The 21,436-nt window shown below is 41.7% G+C and overlaps 2 protein-coding genes and 3 non-coding genes across 6 annotated transcripts in view; 4 read left to right on the top strand and 1 right to left on the bottom strand.

The window, feature by feature from the left end:
- The first annotated feature begins 6 nt into the window (after nucleotides 1–6).
- On the top strand, nucleotides 7–628 carry LOC133845545 (NTF2-related export protein-like). Its single transcript, XM_062280024.1, has 3 exons — nucleotides 7–15; nucleotides 82–168; nucleotides 241–628. Exons 1-3 carry the CDS (start codon nucleotides 7–9, stop codon nucleotides 547–549), a joined length of 405 nt encoding a protein of 134 aa, XP_062136008.1. The 3' UTR covers nucleotides 550–628.
- A 639-nt stretch (nucleotides 629–1,267) lies between these two features.
- Nucleotides 1,268–1,340, top strand: Trnaf-gaa (transfer RNA phenylalanine (anticodon GAA)). Its single transcript has one exon. It is a non-coding gene; the product is annotated as a tRNA-Phe (tRNA).
- Nucleotides 1,341–1,618: 278 nt separating this feature from the next.
- Trnaf-gaa (transfer RNA phenylalanine (anticodon GAA)) lies at nucleotides 1,619–1,691 on the top strand. The gene has a single exon. It is a non-coding gene; the product is annotated as a tRNA-Phe (tRNA).
- Nucleotides 1,692–1,781: 90 nt separating this feature from the next.
- Nucleotides 1,782–21,436, bottom strand: part of LOC133841009 (mucin-2) — a 42,220-nt gene continuing 22,565 nt past the window's right edge. For both annotated transcript variants that reach the window (XM_062273260.1, XM_062273259.1), the window contains exons 3-9: nucleotides 14,442–14,704; nucleotides 9,495–9,743; nucleotides 3,869–7,060; nucleotides 3,045–3,360; nucleotides 2,861–2,991; nucleotides 2,627–2,794; nucleotides 1,782–2,555 (exon numbers count right to left, since the gene is read on the bottom strand). In XM_062273260.1, coding sequence (XP_062129244.1) covers nucleotides 2,217–2,555; nucleotides 2,627–2,794; nucleotides 2,861–2,991; nucleotides 3,045–3,360; nucleotides 3,869–7,060; nucleotides 9,495–9,743; nucleotides 14,442–14,704 — 4,658 coding nt within the window. In that variant the 3' untranslated portion in view covers nucleotides 1,782–2,216. The remainder of the gene's footprint in view (nucleotides 2,556–2,626; nucleotides 2,795–2,860; nucleotides 2,992–3,044; nucleotides 3,361–3,868; nucleotides 7,061–9,494; nucleotides 9,744–14,441; nucleotides 14,705–21,436) is intronic.
- Trnaf-gaa (transfer RNA phenylalanine (anticodon GAA)) lies at nucleotides 3,543–3,615 on the top strand. Its single transcript has one exon. It is a non-coding gene; the product is annotated as a tRNA-Phe (tRNA).

Below are 21,436 nucleotides of genomic sequence, written 5' to 3'. Positions count from 1 at the left end.
GAAATAATGAACAGCGTGAGTAAATAATTATTTATATTATTGAGGCATTTAAATAACATAAACTATATGTGCATCTTTAAGGAACTGCGTACCAAAGTGGAAGCGGCTTGTCGCACAGCCGAAGACTTCACACGTCTGTACTATGCCTCCCTGGACAATCGGCGACATGTAAGCGGACAACAACAAAGTTGCCGGCAATGACGAAATAAATAACAAATGCAATTTTAAACACAATTTTAGCAAATGGGACGACTGTACATAGATAGCGCGACGTTCAGTTGGAATGGCAATGGCGCCACTGGACGCGAAACAATCGAACGCTACCTTAAAGAGTTGCCCTCATCGCGCCATCAACTGACCACGCTGGATGCGCAACCGATTTTGGATGATGCCGAGGGCCATCAGACCACATACATTATCCTGGTCGGCGGCACAGTGAAATATTCGGATCAGGCTGCGCGCAATTTTCAGCAATCGTTTGTGATAACGGCCGAGAATGATAAATGGAAAATTGTCTCTGATTGCTATCGCCTGCAGGAGCCGTTATAAAGCGTTTAAAAATCTAGCTTAAAATTAGTTTTAATTAGATTTAAACGCATTAAGCTTAAGAGAGCGAGAGAGAGAGAGAGAAAGAACTCTTAACTAGAAAAAAATATCATTAATTGTGTTTGCATTTGAAGCTTTGACTTTAAGAGAGAACTTTATTCAAGCTGTAAGCGCACAGAGCATAACTTACTAGCGCTTAAGGGCCTATTTAACTGTCGGCTTAAGAGAGAGCTTTACATTGCGAGCGCTTAAGGGCGACTGCACTGGCTTTAATTTTAAGGGAGAGCAAGCACAAAGCATAAGGGCATATGTAATGCACTTGTCGCTAAGCTTAAGAGCGCGCAGTTTGTTTATGCCAATAGTAAGAGAATAGGCATAATTTTGGTGCTGGCGCTCCTTAAAGCCGAGTGTAAGTCGACGTCGACGTCACGTTGCAACGCGTCATCTGTTGCAAGCACTTGACACTTGCAACTCGCGTGAGAACAATCGGTGCAGTCAGCAGTTGCAACGTTCTCAGCTGGTGGAACTGTCTTAAAATAGCAATCAAATTAAAAACTGTAATAATTAGACAAACGGCTAAAAATAGCTGATTCTGATTCTTAGCGCTGCTTAGTGGTCTACATCATTTTAAATTTAATGATTCAATAAATATTATATTTCATTTTTTTATTCCTAATTTTCTTATATCTTAAGTGGTGCTTTTGGGCAGACAAGTGTATCTGCCGAAATAGCTCAGTTGGGAGAGCGTTAGACTGAAGATCTAAAGGTCCCCGGTTCAATCCCGGGTTTCGGCATTCAATAATTTTTATTTTTTTTGCCAACTCTAATTGAAAAACGAAATTCTGTAGTAATAATTAATTAATTAATATTTTGCTGGATAATAGGCATCCGGGATAAAAATGTTATTTAAATTTCAGTCGCTATTGATTTGTTGAGCCCCACAACCGCTACTGTTAACACAAGCGCTACGTTAACAGAATTGCTATTTGCATTTAGCTTAGACACAAACCACGTCAGTGTTGGTTGGGCGCCATACATTTGCTATGGACAGTTGGCATCGCAATCACCATGTGCCGAAATAGCTCAGTTGGGAGAGCGTTAGACTGAAGATCTAAAGGTCCCCGGTTCAATCCCGGGTTTCGGCATCAAATTAGCTTTTTTTTATTTAATATTAAATACAAAATTTTAAAATTGTTTTAATATTTATTTATTTATTATTTTTGTCTTTAAAGACAATTATTATTTTGTATTAAGACGCCATTAATTAAATTATAAGAAAGGTCTACGGTATAATTACAAACTAGTTTTAACTAAGAGTGCATGACTATTTACTTTCCGGGAGTCCAAATAACAGCGCTCCCAATTTCCAATTACATACAATATATACGCAGAATAATCATTTGAATAGATTTAGTAAAGAATAAAGTAATGGTAGAAAACGAAGATAGCTGATAGCTTGGGGTATAAATAGTATGATACCTGCCTTATTATACTTGTACTTATAAATAGAATACAAGTATGTAAGTATATACACATATTATATATACGAGTATGTTACTGAGCAGCAGTATAATTAAGCCATATGTATAAACTTTTGCAATGTCTAATCGATTGCAAATTACTAAAGCTAGATCGTGGTTAGTCTGTCGCTATGGGCGCGACTGATTATCTTAGAAGTCTGGGTCGTAGTCACGCGCGTACCGCGTCCTACTCGGATGATTATTATAGCTGTACATCTGGTGTGCATCGGCAAAGGCGTCGGGATATTGGTGACCATGGCCATAGCCTTGCTGCTGCTGATGGCCAGCGTATGGCTGCTGATGCGAATGCTGCTGGTGGTGGTGATGTCCGCCGCCACCATGATGTGGTCGCTTCAGGGAGTCGCCCTTCTGGGAGTAGGCCGGCTGTTGGTCATAGAAATAGTCACCGCTGTTGTGTGGATGACGTGTTGAACGCCAGCTGTCGTAGATGTTGCTGCTGTTGCTGCCGTGCATCGAATTGGTGAAGCGCTGCACGCAGTATAAAAGAAAGAGTATGTTCAGTCTCTGCTGATTAAATGTTATATGAGTGCACGTCTTACTTTCGGCTTGATCGGCTGCTTGGTGTCATTCCAAGGATCGTCAATGTTGTAGAAATCATCCACGCCGTAGTTGTCAGCGCCACCCATGTGGTTGACCTTCAGCTCGTTCAGCATGTCATTCGTCAGAGGAATGGGCGTCTTCTTGGCGCGCTTCTGGCGATTAAGCAGCTGCAACGAAAAGCAAGAAATATTAATCAATATAATCGTGTTTTCATGAATCCCATGAGTACTTACCACTGTGACCCCAAAGATGACGACGAATACGAGCGAGCCCACACCAATCACAATCACCACAATCGCCCACTGTGGTATGGGCAGATCATCCTCAGCATTCTCCACATTCGTGTGCAGATTCTTGGCAATTACTGAAATTGAAAACAATTAGATGCAGTGGAAATGGCAGTCCTAGTTTACTCACCACTAAACTCGGTGGCCACTGGATCAATGGTGAATTTGCCCATCTGATAGCTGGCCTTGACTAGTTGCTCCTCCTGCGGACTGGACACGCTGTCCGTCTCATTCTCTTGGGCATCCTTGTCGGGCACCACAGGGGCCGTTGGCTTGACGAGCGCATCATGGAACAGTTGCTTTATTTCCAGCGTGTCCACATCTTCGGTGATGTTGGCCAGCTCCACATAATAATCAACCAGTACGCTGCCCTCGCTAAAGCTATCGATGCGCACCTTCTTATACCATTTGTTTAGCTGCGCCGCATTGGAGTAGACTTCGTTAAGCTGTCGTAAACAGTTGCATAAGAAATATGAACAATATGTACGATAACAATAATGCTAAAGCTAAAGCAATAATTGCCAAAGCTGATAAGTATTATTATGTTAAATGGAATTTGAAACGATAAAGCAGCCTGCGGTCTAAGGGCCGGCAATGAAAATTCGATTTAGACATGAATTGAACAACTGCCGAAATAGCTCAGTTGGGAGAGCGTTAGACTGAAGATCTAAAGGTCCCCGGTTCAATCCCGGGTTTCGGCACTCGATAACTTTTTTAATTTTTGCAATTAATAAATTTTTGAGCCAAATGTTATATTTTGTGTAATGTTAATTTTGCATTTATGATTAATTTCTTGCGAAAAATTAATGCATAATATTGATAATTGCACATCTCTTGCACAAAAAACTACAATTAACTTCAATGTTATTAAATTAAAAATGAACACGTTGTTTTGGTTTTTTAATGTATGTAATTATGTAGGTGCAATTATCGAAATTAGTATAGGGAACTCACCTGTGCCTCCAGTTCGTGTGCAAGGTTCTTCCACTCCAACGTGTTATGATCGAGCAGTTCCGGTTTCCATGCGACGCCATCGATAATCCTAATTGTGGCCTCCAGATCGCAGTCGGCAGTGCAGTGTCCTGGCTTGGTGGGTCGCGGCGTCGTCGTGGTCGTGGTGGTTGTTGTGGTGGTGGTGCTTGTCGTGGTGCTAGTGCTGCCAGCTGCTGTCAGCAGATCCTCAAAGTTGATTGTCTGTACATTGAGTTTGTCAATCGACAGCGGAGTCGTAGGGGGAGTAGGCCAGCCAGTAAACTCGGTGGTTGCACGTGTTGGTGGACCCTTTCGGATTACCAACGACGGCGACGAGTTGGGCACTTCAGCGCCTTCGACTGGGGTGTGTGGCGTGGTCAGACGATGTGCGCCCAAACGTTTGTGGAATCCTTTGGGGAACACGACCTTTAGACCACCGCCAGGTGCCTCTGTGGAGCTGGCAACTGGTGCGGCGCTCGTTTGTGGCTTACTCGTCGTCGAGGTGGTGCTGGTGCTGGTGCTGGTGGAAGCTGGGTGCACGGCTGGTTTTGACTTGTAGCCTGGTGGTAGCAGTGAAGCAAGCAGATCATCACTCTCACTTGAGCTAGACTTTTCAGTGGTATTCAATTTAAAGCCTGGCGGCAGGAAGCTGCTCAAATCATCCACCTTAACGGGTGTGATGGGGAGCTTTGGCTCCTCCTTTGGTGCTTTGTAGCCAGGTGGCAAGAAACTGCTCAGATCATCGAAGGGTACAGCCACAGGTGGCGATCTCTGTGTGGTTGAGGATGGAGTGAAGCCAGGTGGTAGGAACTTGGATATGTCATCGACAACGGCAATGGCGGGCTTGAACGTCGTCGAGCTAACCTTGTAATCCTTAGGCAACAAAGCGGCTAGACTGTCATCGAACTTCGCATCGCTAAAGAGACTTTCCAGTGCCGATGATGCTTTCGGTGCCTTTGTTGTGGACGTCGTGCTTGTGGTTCTAGGAGGCTTGTAACCCTTGGGCAACAGTCCCGCTAAAGCGACATCTTGCACGGCAACAACTCCATTTTTGAAGGAACGACTGATGGTCGAGTTTCTCGACGGTTTCTTTGGTTGTTCCTCAGCTGGCGCCTCCGTTGTGGTTGTCGTTGTTGTGGTCGATGTGGTTGTCGTTGTGATTTTGCGATTCTTGTAGCTGGACTTGGGCTTGAATCCCACTGGCAATAGACCAGCTAACTCATCCATTTCGCTTTCATCAAAGTGTTGAACCTTTACCTTAGCTCCACTGCTTGTGGTGCTGGGCGAAGCTGTGGTCCGTGGCTGGAATTTGCGAATGTTCGGCACAAATCGACCGGATCCCGTGGACAGGGTTGTGGCTTGTGTGGATGCATCCATTTGATTGATGATTTGATATTTGCCCGACAGCACGCCACTGGAAAGCTCTGACTGCACGCGATCCAATTTGTCAATGATGCTCTCCGTGGAGGCGCCTTGTGCTGGCAGAGATCTCTCCGTGGTTGAGGTTGTGCTGGTGCTGGTTGAACTGGACGTCGTTGTTGGCGATGCAGTTGTTGTTGTGGTGGGCTCTTCGCTGCTCTCGTTCTGATCGAGCTGTTTCTGCTGCTGCTTGGAGTGCACCTTGCGCTCAAGTTCCGATAATGTTTGCTTTGTTTCTTCCTGTTCGATGGCCGGGAAAGGCAGGAAACGGGCACCGTTGATGCTTCGACTTGTCTGTATCGAAGCCACGACCACATAGCTCTCTGTTACATTCGGAGTAGTGTCGCTGGGCATCGGAGTTGTCTCCACAGCCACGGTAGGTGTTTCGGTGTGCTCTTCCTCCTCTAGCTTGGGAGCTGGCTGACTGTCCGAGAGAGTTGTGCCCAAAGTGCTGGGCGTTACAGGCGCCGGGAAAGCTGTGGAGCCATTGACCACGCTCTTGGTGGTTACCACAGAAATGATTTCGCGACCATCATCAAACTTGTGCTCACCACTTCGCGTAGATTCGCTTTCCGACTCGGTGGTGGCATCGCTGTGCTGCTTGTGCTCGTGCCCCTGCTCGCCGCCTTCCTCCTCGTCCAACTCCTCACCCTCTTCGTACTCGTATTCCTCATCACCTTCTTCGCCTTCTTCGTCATCGTATTCGGATTCATCTTCCTGCTGTTGCTTGGAGGTGTTCGAGCTCTTATCCTGCTCCTTGGAAGTTTCCTGAGATTGCTGTTTCACTGTTCCAATTGTGCTGGGAGTCTGCGTTGTGGTGCTGATAATTTCCACGGTCACATCGGTGGTCTCTGCTTCAGTACCCGTCTGATGCTCCTCTGTGGACTCGCTCTGTTTGGGTATAGACGTGGTGGCCTTCTCTTTATCATCCTCCTCTACATATTCGTATTCATGAACAGCATTTGGGAGTGTGGTCTCCTCGGTGAAGTCATGGGACTCGGATGATTCCGTTTGGGATTCCTCTGTGCTGCTGGTGCTGCTCGATTTATCGGCATCATCTTCATTGCTGGTCACCGTGTCCAGTGCTTCCGAGCTGTGCTTCTGACTGTGCAATGTCTCAGTCTTGACTGCGCTAATGGGTGTGATGGTCTCCTCTTGAAGCGGCAGCTTCTCCAGACTCGATGATTCCTCATGGTCGTGCTGCTCCTCTTGGGATTCCTGCTCGTACTGCTCCTCATCCTCGTCTTCCTCCTCTTCCACGCCCTCAGTAGTGCTGGTGGTGCTTGGAGTGGGCCTTGGCAATTTCAGTCGAGCATTGGCGCTGTTATAGTTAAAGGGTCGCTTGCTAACTACGCTGACGGGTTCATTAATTTCGCGACTAATGAACACAGGTCGACGGGGACTTGGCGGCTTGCGACCAAAACTGGGACGTTCCGAGGGTGCACTATTCTGTGTGCTGGAACTGATCGTTGTGGTGCTTGTTGTCTTGGCTGTTGCGCGATTGCTGCCGAAGCGATTGTACCGTTTGCTGCTCACCTCTGCGCTGCTGCCCGTTGTTGTGGAAGGCGTCGATGAGGATGTGGCTGAAGCAGGCTGATAGCGACTGCGCAGGCGATAGGGCGTTGCTGCCGCCTGGGGTGTGGCATCTTCCACAGCTGGTGGCGCCTGAGTGCGAGTGCGCGTCGAGCTTGGCGAGAAGCCACCATTGCCAAAGGGACGCAATGAAGCGCTGCTCGATCCCAAGCGCTTCTCATTCTGCAAAACATAATCGGAGATATAACATATAAAATAATTTAAATAGTCTAAGATCAGTTTCAGCTTTGATGAGGAGTTAAGCTAGCGAGAGGTAATTGTGGACTGTTGAATCAAGTTTAATATTTGCTGAGTCAAATGCTCTTCTTAAATCACACTTAGAGCATCTAAAAGTATCTAAAAAGTCAGGCATCAAGTATTGGTCACAATCTGCGATCCATTGCTCATCGGGAGATTTGGGGCCACAAAGAACCTGTGAATTCGCAATACCTTCACCTTCTCTTTTAACTGAGACGCTGCTTAACAGTACTAATGATACGACAAATGTGGGATAATTGTTGTCTGGGGGATTGCGGCTCTAGGGGAACGAATGCCGTGCTACGCATTGTTACAGTCTCAGCTGTTATTAGAGTTGCCGATTGCCAAGCAGACAGCAGCTGGGCCGCCTCATTCACAGCAAAGCAAAGGCAACGGCAACGGCAACCGCTTTTGTGGTCATATGTTATCGTCGTCATGGGAAACTGTTACAGTTACAGTTGCAACATGGCATGCTAACACACATACAGAGGCACACAGAAGACGGGCAGACAGTCAGACAGACGGAAAAATCACAATCTCTGCGGTTCGTCTGTCAATTGTTTTGCGTGCGAACTCTTCTCAATCTCTCTCCCCTTCGCCCCATCACAATCCCAATCTCAGACCCATTCCCAGTCGAGTGATTCTCAAATTTGTCTAAAGCGCTTTACGTTTTGTGCAAAACAAAAAATTTGCAGCGTGAGGCGTCTATTATTTATGCGCTCGTATTTATTTAATTTTTATGTGAAGGCAACAAACTACGACGTGTAGAAGAAGAAGAAGAAGCTGTATAGAAGACTCCTCGACTCGACTTGACTCGACTGGCAATCGTGAGCAGCTATTGAAAGCTGTTGGATTGAGTGCTGCATGATGACATTTGGGTCGTTGCAAGCGCCAAGTTGACAGCACTTGCCGTTCAAAGTGTGGCAACCCCAGCCATAGTATCGATGGGACCCTTCTTGCAATGTTCGCGCGAGTGCGAGTGCGAGTGCGAGTAAATGGCAGCTTCAAGTGCTGCCAGCAAGGTGTTTCGAAGGGGAAATAGTTGAGTAATTACTGCACATCGAAGGATTATCATTAATTACAATACAATTTAGTGGGCGTTGGCGGCTAAATGGCGACTAATTGTCATTGTGGGCGGTCCATTGATGTGATTAAGCCAAGATTAATCATGGAAACTTTCGCTGAAATTGGCAACAAATAGTGGTCATTAACTCGAAATCAAATCTAATTGGCAATTGAGTTGGCACGACTGCAAAATACTCTGCATGCAGCACGCTTGTTATATTATATTTCTCACTAGCACACGCATGCGTTCAGCAGTTGCGCGTGTAGCCAACGCTCGTTAGATGGCGCCAGCTGTAAGCAGTGCAGTGCACTTGCACCTTGCACTCGGGAATGTTATTGGAGCAACAATCAAAAACGCAGTTATCGATGCATTGAATAATTTTTTTTAAATCATGGTAGGAGAAAGAAGGGATTTTCTTTTTTGGATAATTTGATTGTTTTTTCAGAATATTTATAAAACTAAAAATGACTTAATTGTTCACATAATATTTGTGCAGAGTTAATAGAAACTCTCCTCAGTGTCTAATACCCTATTTCAAAAGCCACGGGTTATAACAACAAAATAGCTGCGTGAGCGAATAAAAGAGGAAGCCGACGAAGAGGAGAGTAATAAAAGAAGCTGAGGAAAGTGTGCGACAAGACAAACATTTCAATTATGAATAGCCATCTCTCCAGCTCAGCAGCTCGACAGATCGACAGCCCTCATTCATTATTTTTTTTTGGTAGAAATGTAAATAAATAAATAGGAAACATGTATTTTGTTAAGCGTGGAGCAAAGATAAATAACTGCTCCACATTTGTTAAGGTAAACAAAACGAGGTGAAAGGTAAAAAATAGGTAAAATTCATTGATAGACTCCAATGAGCTGTGGTTTTATGAAGTTTGTAAAGTTTGTAAAGAGCACAAAAGAGAGAGAAACGAAGCGGGACAGAGAGAAGGTATGTGTAGTATATGTGGTTGGCAGCAACTGGTTCTCGGATTTAGCGGAATTTTGTTTGCCGAATTCGTAGTGAGCAAAAACACATTTGCCGTTTCATTTGGCGTCACGTAAGAGAGAGTCGAGAGCCAAAAAACCAACTGATATTGGCCAAATCAGAGCATGGCCAATTGTTTTGTTAAATGTTATGCAATGCCAAAATGTTGTTTGTAGTTCCTTTTTTTGTTGCTTTTACTTTTCGACGTCCGTCGCTCCCCCAGTCTGTCCCTCTATCCGTCTGTTATCGGGCCCCCGCCCCCCTTCTTTCGATGTGGCAGCTGATGAACGAGATCTCGAGCTCAATTGGCGTTTCCTTACCGTCGTTGTTGGTTCACTGAAGTGCGCCAGAAATTGCGTCTGCTGGTGTGGCACATTGACACGCTGCGTCTGCGGTTGGAAACCATTCAAACTGTTCCCTAGGCTGCCACTGCTTCCACCACCATTGCGTATCGCCTTGGAGCGTGTAAATCCATTCGATGGCGTTGCGGACGTTGCGCCACCTCCACTCACGGGCACACCAAAGGGGCGTGGCGAGATATCGTAATACTCCGACTGTCGATTCGGTTTCTGTGGGAAGAAACAGAGATGCAGAGAAGCTTCGAGTTAACTCACTTCGTTATAGGGATTAAAAGTGTGTAATCAAGTTAAGAAGATAAATGAGTGAGAATTAAAAATGTAAAAAAACCTTAAAGCTGCCCACAGCTGACGCTTTAATTGAGAGGCGTCTAAGTCATAAAAGATACATGACAGCGTTTAACGAATACAAAGCCTAAGCTGACAACAGAGTGAGTGAGTGAGAATTAAAGATGTAATGTATATTTGAAATTAAATAACTAAATATTTAATTGAAAAGCAGCTAAGTATTAATTTAAAGTATGTACTTAAGTTTGCGCAGTAGAAAGCAGTGTAGTTGCTAAGAAATGTCAAGTAGTGCGATGGCGCACTGTACATTCCTTTAGGTTAAATGGATGAATGATTAAAGCAGTTGATAAGCCGACAGCAAGCAGTGTCTTAGCTGCGTGTGAAATGCCAAAGGGGGAAGCAACGCTTACATGCCAAACACAGTCCCAAATTGCAACATTTGTATGCGCATAAGTTGACATCGAACCGCTTAAAGATCATTGTGAAGTGCATGCATTGGGGGTAATGGGAGCACTCATGTGTTCACCTGACTACCTCACTCACTCACTGTCCCTACTCAGACAACAGACAGCAGACAGCAGACATCAGACAACGAGGGGACCTTCGTTAAGACCACGTGTTGAAGCGCTTTAAGATTCCAGCCAAAGAAACTCTAAAGTTGATTGCATATGGATTGAATTGAAATCGAAATTGAAAGCAGCGCAACAACAAGAAATCAAACAATGGAAATCTATCAAAAGTGTTTGATTGAAGTGTATCAAGGTCGAAATTCGACTGGCCGCTAATTACAGAAATCGCTGTCAGTTGCCAGTTGCCAGTTTCGCCTCAAATGTTGAGTACTCGATGTTGTTATTATGCATTATTATTGCTGTTGTTGCTTTGGTATTTCTCTGTTTATTTCTCAGTTTATTTATTGCCTTTTTTTGAAAGTGCTTCTAATGTTGGGTGCCTGTCTTTGACTGAGCGAGAGAGGGGGAGTTTCTAGGGGAAGGGGGCGTTATAGGAATGCAGTTGGTTGTGCTGCTGTTTTGCTCTGGTTAACAAATTGCATACAAAACGCAAGTTTTGTTGCTAAAAGGCGCATTTCAATTGCACTCGAAGTTTTCCGCTTCTTGACGTCGCTGTTTACGCATCACAGAATACTCTACACCCACACCCCCTACCCCAAAAAGCGCCCCTCCACCTAACAGCGCAACAATTTGTTGAGAGATCTTCTGCATTTCTCTGGCAATTAGAGAGAAATGAGAGAGTTGATAGCTTTAGCTTAAGTCTTAGTCTGATTAAGCTGTACTCTGTAATTGGCTGGCAAACAATGCCAGTGAGTTTTTACTCGTTAATATAAATTATCAAGTGAATTCCCAGCAATTTCACTGTCAACTCATAGTTCGAGTGGGTGCAACACTCGCTTCAATGATGAGCATACTCATGAATGCAGTGGGCAGTAGGCTGGCAAATGGGCAGTAGAAAGTGCTGGTCAGCAAATTAAAGAGCTCTTAAGTCGTTTGTCAATATGGAAGCATAACAAAACTATGAAAAAGCTGCTCACGTACTAAACGGTGACTTTTCGACTTTCGTCAGAGACAGAGACAGAAACAGAGGCACACAATGTCGCATTGACTTTCACTCTAAGAAAAGGCCATCAAAATATAATCACTTTTCCATAATCGCTGCCAGTGAGAATTGCCCTCCAAAATGCTAAAAAGCAAACAATCAAATTTGATGGCCATTTAAGTTACACCTGTCCAATTAACCGATGTTTCCATAAACATTCATAGCTCAGTTGCACGTTTCTTATTTATTGCAATAAATACTTAGAAATTAAAATATTGCTACTTTCTGCAAAAGAAATGTATTTATTCGGAGCGACTAACCAACTAGAAACTATACTTTCCTATAAAATATAACTGATTTTTTTGCATACCCTTCCCATTATCTTAAACGGTATTATAACTTTGTGGGTACAACAAATATGAGTAATAGGAAGAAGACATTCCCGACCCCATTAATATATATTATATTTTTGATCAATCCCATTTCAACATTATAACATTATATTATAATTTTTTGAATGGTCACTATCGTCCCCGATATAAATATTTATTTTTATTGAAAATGCGTAGTGGGTATCTCACAGTCGAGCACACTTGACTTCAGTTTTGTTGTTTTACATTATTGTATTTAATGACAAGTAAGAAAGCTACAATCTATTTTCAGTAAGAGCATAGTGCAGTATTATTCTTATAGTATACCAAACTGGAATACTGCAATAATACTAACAAATACCTAAGGTATATTAATACGGTACTACATTTATTATATACCAATTTAAGATACTGCATATATATTAAAATATACCAATGGATATATTTGTTATAATGATATAGTACTAATTTTTAAATATACCATAGAGTACTAAACATACCAGATTGTCAGCCAAAGCAACTAAAACTCTATAGCAGTAGGCGTTTATTGACCTACAAAACTATTTCTTAAATAACTCCTTCCAAATTTTCTATACTGCGACGCTAACTTCAAAATTAAACTTTTTATTCGATTTGCAGGGGCTGTAGGGAGCAGGATTAATATTTGAAATAAACTTAATATGCGTGCAAAAATTAATATCTTTAAATTATATCTCTATCCGTTAATATTTCAGAGAAATAGGTGTTCATATGGACGGACAGATAGACAGACGGAGAGAAGGAAATAGCTGTAACGTCTATAAATATCTATATACTTAATCGGGTCGTAGATGACTGCTCCTGCCTTTTAAATACATTCTCTTCAAGCACAAAATTACAATACCCTTTGATTCTAAGGGTAGCGGGAATAGGAATAAATTAAATGCAATCAAAAAGCAAAATAACTTTTTTCAGTTTAATTACTTCAAAATTATACTTCCTAAAATATTCGGATTTCCGAGATATGTAATTGGTAAGCTTCAACTTGTATTTAAAAATATAATTGGGCGATTTCCTCTTGAGAAACTTTTAACGCAAATTTCAAGGTTCATATATATTATATATTTTGCAAATAATTTCGTAATCGGATGAATAGAAACTGACTTCCACGACCTATTACAAAATGAATCTATTTGTACACTTTTAGCATTCTACTTCAATTGATTTATTGTCCTCCAGAAGTGCGTACAACAATCTCCAATCTACTTTTTTAATCTTTAAGCTTTATCGATCTTTGATTTATTTGCTGATAATTAAGTATTTGCAACAAGAGTACTCTCGATGATTTCGCTTGGCTGCATGAACAAAGCAATTCCATTAGGCAAATCAGCGTCCAGCGGCCACAATGTAAATGAAGCCGCAGCTAAGCCAGCTTTGGTCCAATCAAAAGGTGCTCAAAGTGCAATAAAGTCTGCAGTCAAGTTGGACAACAAAGGTGGCTAGAGAGAAGACTAGACGTGGACCAAGACCTCACGCTGTGCGCTGACAAACTGCAGGCCACTGCTTCGACCCCCTCTCTTCATCTTTGTCTTAATTTTCATCTCCGTTGCCTCCTCCGCATTTGGAGGAGACTCTGACATGTTATTTCAATTAGGGCCAAACTGGGAGCCGCAGCTCTAAGTGCGTGCTCATGATCGCAACGAGCTAGTAAATAATATGATTAAACACTTTTTTCTCTGGCTTTTCAATTAGCTACACGTTTCTCGAATGCACTCAAAAAAGGGGAGAGGGACGATGGGCGAGACACAAGAAATGTAAATGAAATTGTTGATTCGTTGATTTGTTGAAATGCAGAAGGCACTTTTGGCTTTTGTCTGCCGCCTTTTGTTGTTGGCTTGACCAAAGTGAAAGTAAAGTGGAAAAAAATGCGAGTAGTGAGTGCTATGAATACACCCACCCGATACCCATTTCATTCATTCCCGGTCTAGTGGAGTAATTCGCTTTGCGTGAAACATTTGCTGCTGACCAACTGCGACTCCAACTCCAACTCCGACTCTAAGGAAGCCGTCAGTTGCCAGTCGTCTGATGGACTGCCGCATGTTGCACGTAGCACACAGCACGCATCACGCAGCGAGTGATGGGAGGGGTTAGTCGTGAATATCTGCATCTGCTTCCCGTTACGCTCTGTAACACTTTTCGTGAGCGCGATTGAAACTGTGTTTCCTATTAATTATCGACGTGCCACAGACCCATTTATTGGGCAACACATCGAGCAGGAAGCGCTAAGGAAAATATGTAAGTGATAGAGATGGAAAAACTAATCGTAAAATCTCTGCGTGAAATGCGATCGTGTCACGGGGCCATCGCTATGATTGCTGGTAGCTCACATTCTGCTTTGGCCAGTTTTGCAACTTGGCTTAATCAAATTTCATATGTGGCATGTGGCAACTTGTTATTTATGAATTTGATTTGATTTGATTTCGTTTTCGTTTTTGAACACGGAATGGGGCTAAGATTGAGTCGAAAACTTAAGCCGCAAACTCAGACAGACAGGCAACAAGTTACTTAATTGCCTGGAGCCACGAGTTGTGTTGCATGCAACTCAGCTGCTAGCTGCCACCCCAGCCCACTATCCAAAAATTGCCAACATGGAAGTAACCACAACTTGTATGTAAATTGCAATGCTGTAAATGGAGTTAATTGAGTGCCTGGCTAAACTTACCGTAAACTGTGAACTGGCCCCAAATGGTGATCCATATGGTGAGTTGCTAGCAATGGGAGTTTGCTTATTGACACCCCCACCATTCTCGTTGGCTATGAAGAGGAGCTGCTCCTGGTAGGAGCCGGGCGAGGGCGCGGGGGAGAAGCCGCTGTTGCCGCTGCGATAGCCATTGAGCGTTTGCTGCGAATGCTGCTGTTGGCGCGGAAATGTGCCAGCCGATGGCACAAATCGATTTTGTGAAGGAAAATAATAGCCAGACGCATCTGAAAGCACAAAAAAAAGAAGGTCAACCATTAGTTAAGGGTAAACCATCAGCGATCGCTAACGGCAAACGTCAGCCATGAAATGCGCTCAACTTCCAAATCATTGCACATAATTGTCAATTAATTGTAATAAATAAACATTCATAAATAAATAATAAAAGCCGCTCTGCTGCGGGGCAATACAATTTGTCACGGCCCCAGGCAAATATCACATTCACTTATTCCCTCAATACACTTACCCACATGCTGCTTGTCGCATTGTTTGCACTGCTTTGACCTCTTTTGCACACACGCAAACCCTGATTGATATGAAACTGCTGCCTAATGAACTACTTATTCTAATCAAAGAGTTGCTCTATTAACTGCATTGCAAAATAAACTAATAACTAATAAAAAGGTAGTGTAAATTTAATAAAGCTGCTTTTAATAGTGACACAACATTTCTCTTTTCGAGTTTACACCGCACATTACTCCATTTCACATACCATGAGTTTGCCAGAAATGCAAGCAGTTATTAACATCATTTTGCGCTTGGAATTGGCCTCGTTGTGTTGCGTTTTTGGCAACTGCCAAAGAGTTACTTATGTAGATGGAGTACAGCGAGTTCATTTTTTTTTACATACGTTTATTGTAAACATACACAAATGGTGGCGGAGCGTGGGCACGGACACACGAGCACCCAACGCTGACAGCAAACAACATAGAGCAAATGGCACGGCAACCACAAATCGCTTCCAGCTGCAATCTTGCATGCGTCACACATTTTTAGCTCTTTGACCCACAATGTCTTGGCGTGCACCACGCAAAAACAAAAAACAAAACTAAGAAAAACAAGTAATAACGTGTCCGCTAATTGAAAATTGAAATATCATACTGGCGCAATATTTCAAACGAAAATGCAGAGCGTTGAAAATTTTATCAGCCGAATTTATGCAGTCGGCAACAGCGAGAGACAACGCCTACGTGGAGGACGCTAAGGGGCTCGGTGTGCGCGGTTGCAGCGACTTCGACGTCGGCGCCCCAAAGCTAACATTACTCAAGCTGAGTTTCACACCTTGTTTTCGACACATGTTTGCGGGGAGGGGAAGAGCTTGTGGTATATGTGTTGAGTGTTGTCGAAATTGCATAGGCGATAACTTAGGGTTTTGATTAATTGATGAAATGGCGTGTCAGAATATATTACAAATACTTTGCAAACATTTATTTATTATGCCAAGGCTAAAGAACATTGAACTGCTTTATGCTGAACTGCTTACCGACGCAATCAACTGCTTGTACGCATTATAAAAATAGAACAAGAATGAGAATGAGAACGAGAAGTGCTTGTTGATGGTTGGACTGGCAGCAAGTGGTTTCGGTGGTGGTTCTGTGAGTTAAGTTGTCGCTTGATCACTACGCAAATAAAACCTGGGTTCAACTCCCGTTAGAAAACATAAAAAAAAAGAATTTGTTGCTTTATATTTCTAGTTTATCAAATTTTATTAGTGGAATATTCCCCTTCTGCGCTTGGGCAAGGGTTTGCTTGGTAAATTGCCAGCCGGTTAACTCTAATCCGCACGAAGGTAGATCAAATCGTTCTGTCTCCTTGCCGTTGACGCTGCACTATCGCCCCATTTCTAAGTGAGCATTGCAGTTCAAACGTGACTGAATACACTTTTCTTCTATTTTATTTTATTTTACAATCTATTATGAATCGGGTTTGCGGGTTTATGTTATGGCCATTTGTAATTGATATTCCCCACGCACTCGACCCAAAAATGAAAAACCAATCGAAACGTGAGCATTGCGACACACTTAGAGGTTTTCGCCTATTTCGCGACCATTTCTGGGCAGAGAACAACAATAACAACAACCTTCAGCCTACTGTCGCATAACGAGATTCATGCAAATTATCGATTGATCGCTTTGGAATTTATGGTAATGCGAATGAATGAATTTCAAATGAACAAAAGCTGTTTGGGATTTTTCCCAAATTAATATCTTTAATTTGCTGCTTTATTCCTAGCTTCAAGGATTTAGTACTACAGTGGTAATATTTAAATTTTTATGACTTTTCGCTAGCTTTGAAATATTTTCAATGCTGTAACTAGTTTTTTGCTCGCAATGGTTTAGGCAACACCCCGCTGAAGCTTCCAGCAGTGCCTGCCAAAAAACACGAGCAGCAAACAACGACAATGCCTTAGATATTGTTTCAACTTTGCCGCGCGGCCTTTAGTCAAGTGGCTCCCAAACTGTCTGCTTGCCATGCCAATTATTCAGCGTTTGGCATTTGGCCCAAAGCAAGCAGGCAGCCATATAACAATGAGGTAGGTTCAAACCATTTTCAGCTTTTTGCATGTCGAATGTCCATTGTGGCTGCTGACTTCGACAGCGGCGTCAGTTGGCCACAGTGGTTACATATCTAAAGTGAACTGCATAGATTTGAAAACTAATGTTAAACTTGGCTTAAATTACAAATCTTTAAAGTGCGATTGTTGTTCGCATTGATAATCTCAATGCTCCCACGCTTACAGTTTGACATTTACAGTCTTTGTGTCAGAATATAAAACTTCTAATTACTGCTCTGTTGACACTTCAGCAACTCTCTCTCTATTTGTGTATTGTTCTATCTCTGTCGCTTGAGGTTAATTACACAATTATTGTAATATTGTGCGATTAATTGCATCTTGATTTATTCGCATTAGTTTTGAATGTTGCTGCAACAAGTTGCAAAATAAAAGCATGAAATCTATCAGTGCCAGCGTTTTTTCTTCGCATTCGTTTTTGTTTGTGCGAAATGTCAAGACGTCATACCAAAAAGTCATTCACAAGTGCAATAACAGCAGCAGCAGCAGCAGCGGTGGAAGAAGAAGAAGCTGCAGCAGCCCCAAGCAAACTAAAGACGAAGAAGAAGAAGAAGCACCCGACTCGGCCCCAGAGACGAAACAAGTTGAACTTTAAGTTGGCTTAACTATAGTATAATCAAGTTTCTGCTGCTTGCACACTGCTTGCAGTTGCTGCTTCTTCGCTTTGATTGAAGGTCGTGCGAGCAAGCAGCTAGTTAGTTATTGTTGTTTTTGCTGTAGTTGCTGCAGTTCTCATAGTACAGTTTTGCAGTCATTGGGCGTAATCTACTCTTTGTCCGCCAGCTTCCCTGACTGCTGTTCCACTTTGCTTTTTATCATAATTCCGTCATGTTTTTTGCGTTTGAATATTCATCTTATTTGAACAATAATTTGCAATAATTCATTGATGATTGTCAATAAAAATACAAACACTTTATCAATAAGACATTCAAAATTGTTTGTGGCTTTGTTTTTTTTGTTATGATAAAATTTAGAAATACGAAATAAGCTTAATAGTCTTAATTTCTGACATTATGTATAGCTAAAGTTTTGTTTTAAAATGGTTTAAGAGTGATGTCATCACGATGCCCAAATAACACATTTACTTATGATAAAAGCAATAAGCAACATTTAATGAATTTTTATGGTCCGCCAATATCTACACTTCCTTTATCTCAAAAAGCACAATTGTTTAGTGCTAAAGATGTTTTAATTGTTGTCATGACTTATATGACGCAAATAAAGTTGAAGATTGAAAGAACTTTTCTTTGTTAAACTCATAAAGATTCAGTTAATCAAAATGAGTTAAGAAGACTCTAAAGAGCTATTCAATCATCATGCCAAAAATTTCATAATAGCTTTCCTTTCCATGTTTCAAAATGAGATTAGTACTGAGTAGATGCTGAGCCTATATCAGCATGCGATCATAGCTTAGATCTGATGAAGCCTGCCACCTGTCTGACATCATGGCACACCCAACTAATGCTTGGTCTCAGAGGCGTTGTGGTCAAAATGTAGATAGATAATTTCGTTTAATTTACTCGCTTTTAATGGACCCACTCAACGAGGTGACAGAACCCACAATAACAAAATCACCATAAAAATCAACAAAAGAGAGAACAATAAAAAGAGACACACAACCAAAGTCAGAGTAAAGATCGTTATGATAGCGCACACAAGACAATCCAATGTTGAGAAATCAGCTCAAAGAAGTGGACTCTGGCAGCTGCTAATTAGAAAATAATAATGCGCCGCTGAAGGTCAATGCCAAGAGAAGTCAGAAGAGGAGAAATGTGAGTCAGCTGATTTGGCCAAGATTCTATTAACTGTGAGCTGTGAGCTATGAGTTAAGTGCTGGCTTGGTTGCTGGCACCCACGGAAGTTGCACTAATGTAAGACGATCTGTTGAGGATGACAAATGTCATCAACAGCTGCCCACGCTGTCTATCTATGTGTGTGAGCGTGTGTGTGTGTGTGTGTGTCTGACATCAAGTTTGTCACCTAAGTCTTTCGTTTTTCTACTGTAGAATTTCGAGGTGCGCTGCTTGCATCACGCAACTTTTGCCTTTTGCGCCACTCTCAACACATTCCAACTGCTTCGCTTTTGCTTTTCGCTTTTGTTGTTTGTTAGTTTTTACTGTGCTATAATTATATTTACTAATACACGCTGTGCTGTTGCTGTGTCTTGTTGTTTGTTAATCACATATCACATACGAGTAGTATGCAAACTTGTTACACAAAGACCAAAAGCAAAGCAGAGCAGTGTAAAAAGCAAAGCTCAAGCAGCAGCAAAACAAAAGCGAAACCACAACAAACAACAACAACAACAACAACAACAACAACAACAATGGCTGAAAGTGTTGCATGGCAAATCGCCAGCTGTTTTGGCTATTGTGTTTGGCTTGCACAAACACTCGACTCGACGGCTAAGAGAACAAAGTCATCGAGACAGGGGGAAGCAGGGAGAGGGCGGAAGGTGTCAGCCACTTGTCCGCACACACATATAGATAAATGTAAAGTTTGCAGATTTCTGGAACAGATATCAATGCATTTCAAGAATAATTTATGTTAATACGCTTGTGGCTTCAACATTCCATTTTATAAACAACTTAAAGCCAGTTTATTGAGGCTGGTCGCCTAAGAGATACTTTCTAACCTGCGCTAAAAGAATATGGCTTACAAAATAAATGCGCAACATTAAATTAAATCACCTTGTCAACAAACGCATTTATCAACAAAAAAACATGTAATTTTGTATACAATTTATATTTAAATAAAATGATTAATGTGATGTATTAACAAAAAATAAAAATAATTGATTTGACATTTAAAAGTAATCAATAAATAAATATATTTTGAAGAAAATTAAACATTTGGTGAGGATTTTGTTATTGTAAATCTTTACCAAAATGCAGTGTGTTTTGAAACTAGTAAATTTATATATTATATTTGGTTAAACAATATTTTATTTATTGAGATATATGTATAAATTATATAATAATAACACCGTTTGAGAATGTTAAAGTTAAGAGTAAAAAAAACAAAAAAAGCTACAGTCTAGTTTCAATAAAAGCAAAAGAGAGCGGAATTCAACTTCAAATATACAAATTATTATGCGCCAAAAAGACAAAATTATACTATATTTAGTATATTGTTGAAGTACTGCATTCGAAACATACCATAGAGAATAAAATATGCCAGATTGTGAGCCAAAGATACTAAGACCATTAGTTAGCAAGTTTTTTATCTGATCGCAACCAAATTTTCAGGAAAATTCAAAATTCGCCACTCTACACTTGTTATTCAATTCTTTCGATTTATGGATAGCGCATATAAACATTGAATTAAAGTTAAAACATTTAAATATTACGCTCTATCTCAAATATTAGACACTGATTAAAAACATTGTAAATTGTAAAAGGGCAGGCACAAAAGGCAACAAAAGAAGTCAATGTGCAAGGCAAATTTACTCTAGGCAAAGTGTCGAGCAGCTGACTTGGGCGCACTTGTAAATATGAGTTTAAACAGCTCTTTGGCTGCAACAGTTACAACTACAGAGTTTAGTTTGCCACCCACTCAAATGAGCAACAATCGCAATAGCAACACCACAAAAAGAGTTGACCAAAATGTGTGTTCACTTGTTCATTTAGCTGAACAAGCCAAGTAGTAGCATCGAATGAAAACAAGTTAGCGCAGAGGCTATGAAAACAAGCTAAGAAAAGGCCAAGTAAATGGTCTTTTTGAACCAGTTTAAATATGATTAGACAATGTTAATGTTTCTATGCATAATAACTCGGATTTTCAGTTCGATTTTGCAAACAATTTCCGCAGATCGTTGAGGGAGATTTGAGAGTGCGAATGTGAGTTGTATCCGGCTTATGTTCATTGTGTTGTTGGCCATAATCAATCATTTTGTCAGGGACAAAGCAGCAACAGCAGCAGCAATTGAAACCTGGAAATGGAACGCGGTTAGGCCAACACCCGCACAACAAAAGCAACATTCTAAAACTGCAATCCAAGAGCGCGCCCAGAGAACCTGTTTATCGGTATGAAATTGAGTCGTGCCTTGGTTTGTCTGGGCTTCAACTTGGCCAATTAAATTGCCTTAATTGTGCTGAAGTCGTCAATTACATGCCAAGCAGACACTTGACTCTCTTAACACACTCCACAGGGTGTGTTTGACCAGTTGTACAATGTATATATGAAATGCGCACTTTTAACTCGCATTTTTTTTGTCAAATGCTTTCAACGGCATTTTCTCGACCGCATTCCAGGGCCAAGTCGTCAAAACGGTTTCCGCAACAGTCACAGTGGGGCAACTGCATGAAGCTCTCTGGGAAAAACAACTCGCATTCAAAAAGCGGCCCAAAATGCAGAAGCAACAAATAAATTGAAATCATTTGCTGTT

The sequence above is a fragment of the Drosophila sulfurigaster genome, chromosome 3 (genome assembly GCF_023558435.1).
Source record: "Drosophila sulfurigaster albostrigata strain 15112-1811.04 chromosome 3, ASM2355843v2, whole genome shotgun sequence".
In the NCBI taxonomy this organism is placed as follows: Eukaryota; Metazoa; Arthropoda; class Insecta; order Diptera; family Drosophilidae; genus Drosophila; species Drosophila sulfurigaster.
Note: the sequence above shows the minus strand (reverse complement) of the source record. Positions and strands in the feature narration are given on the sequence as shown.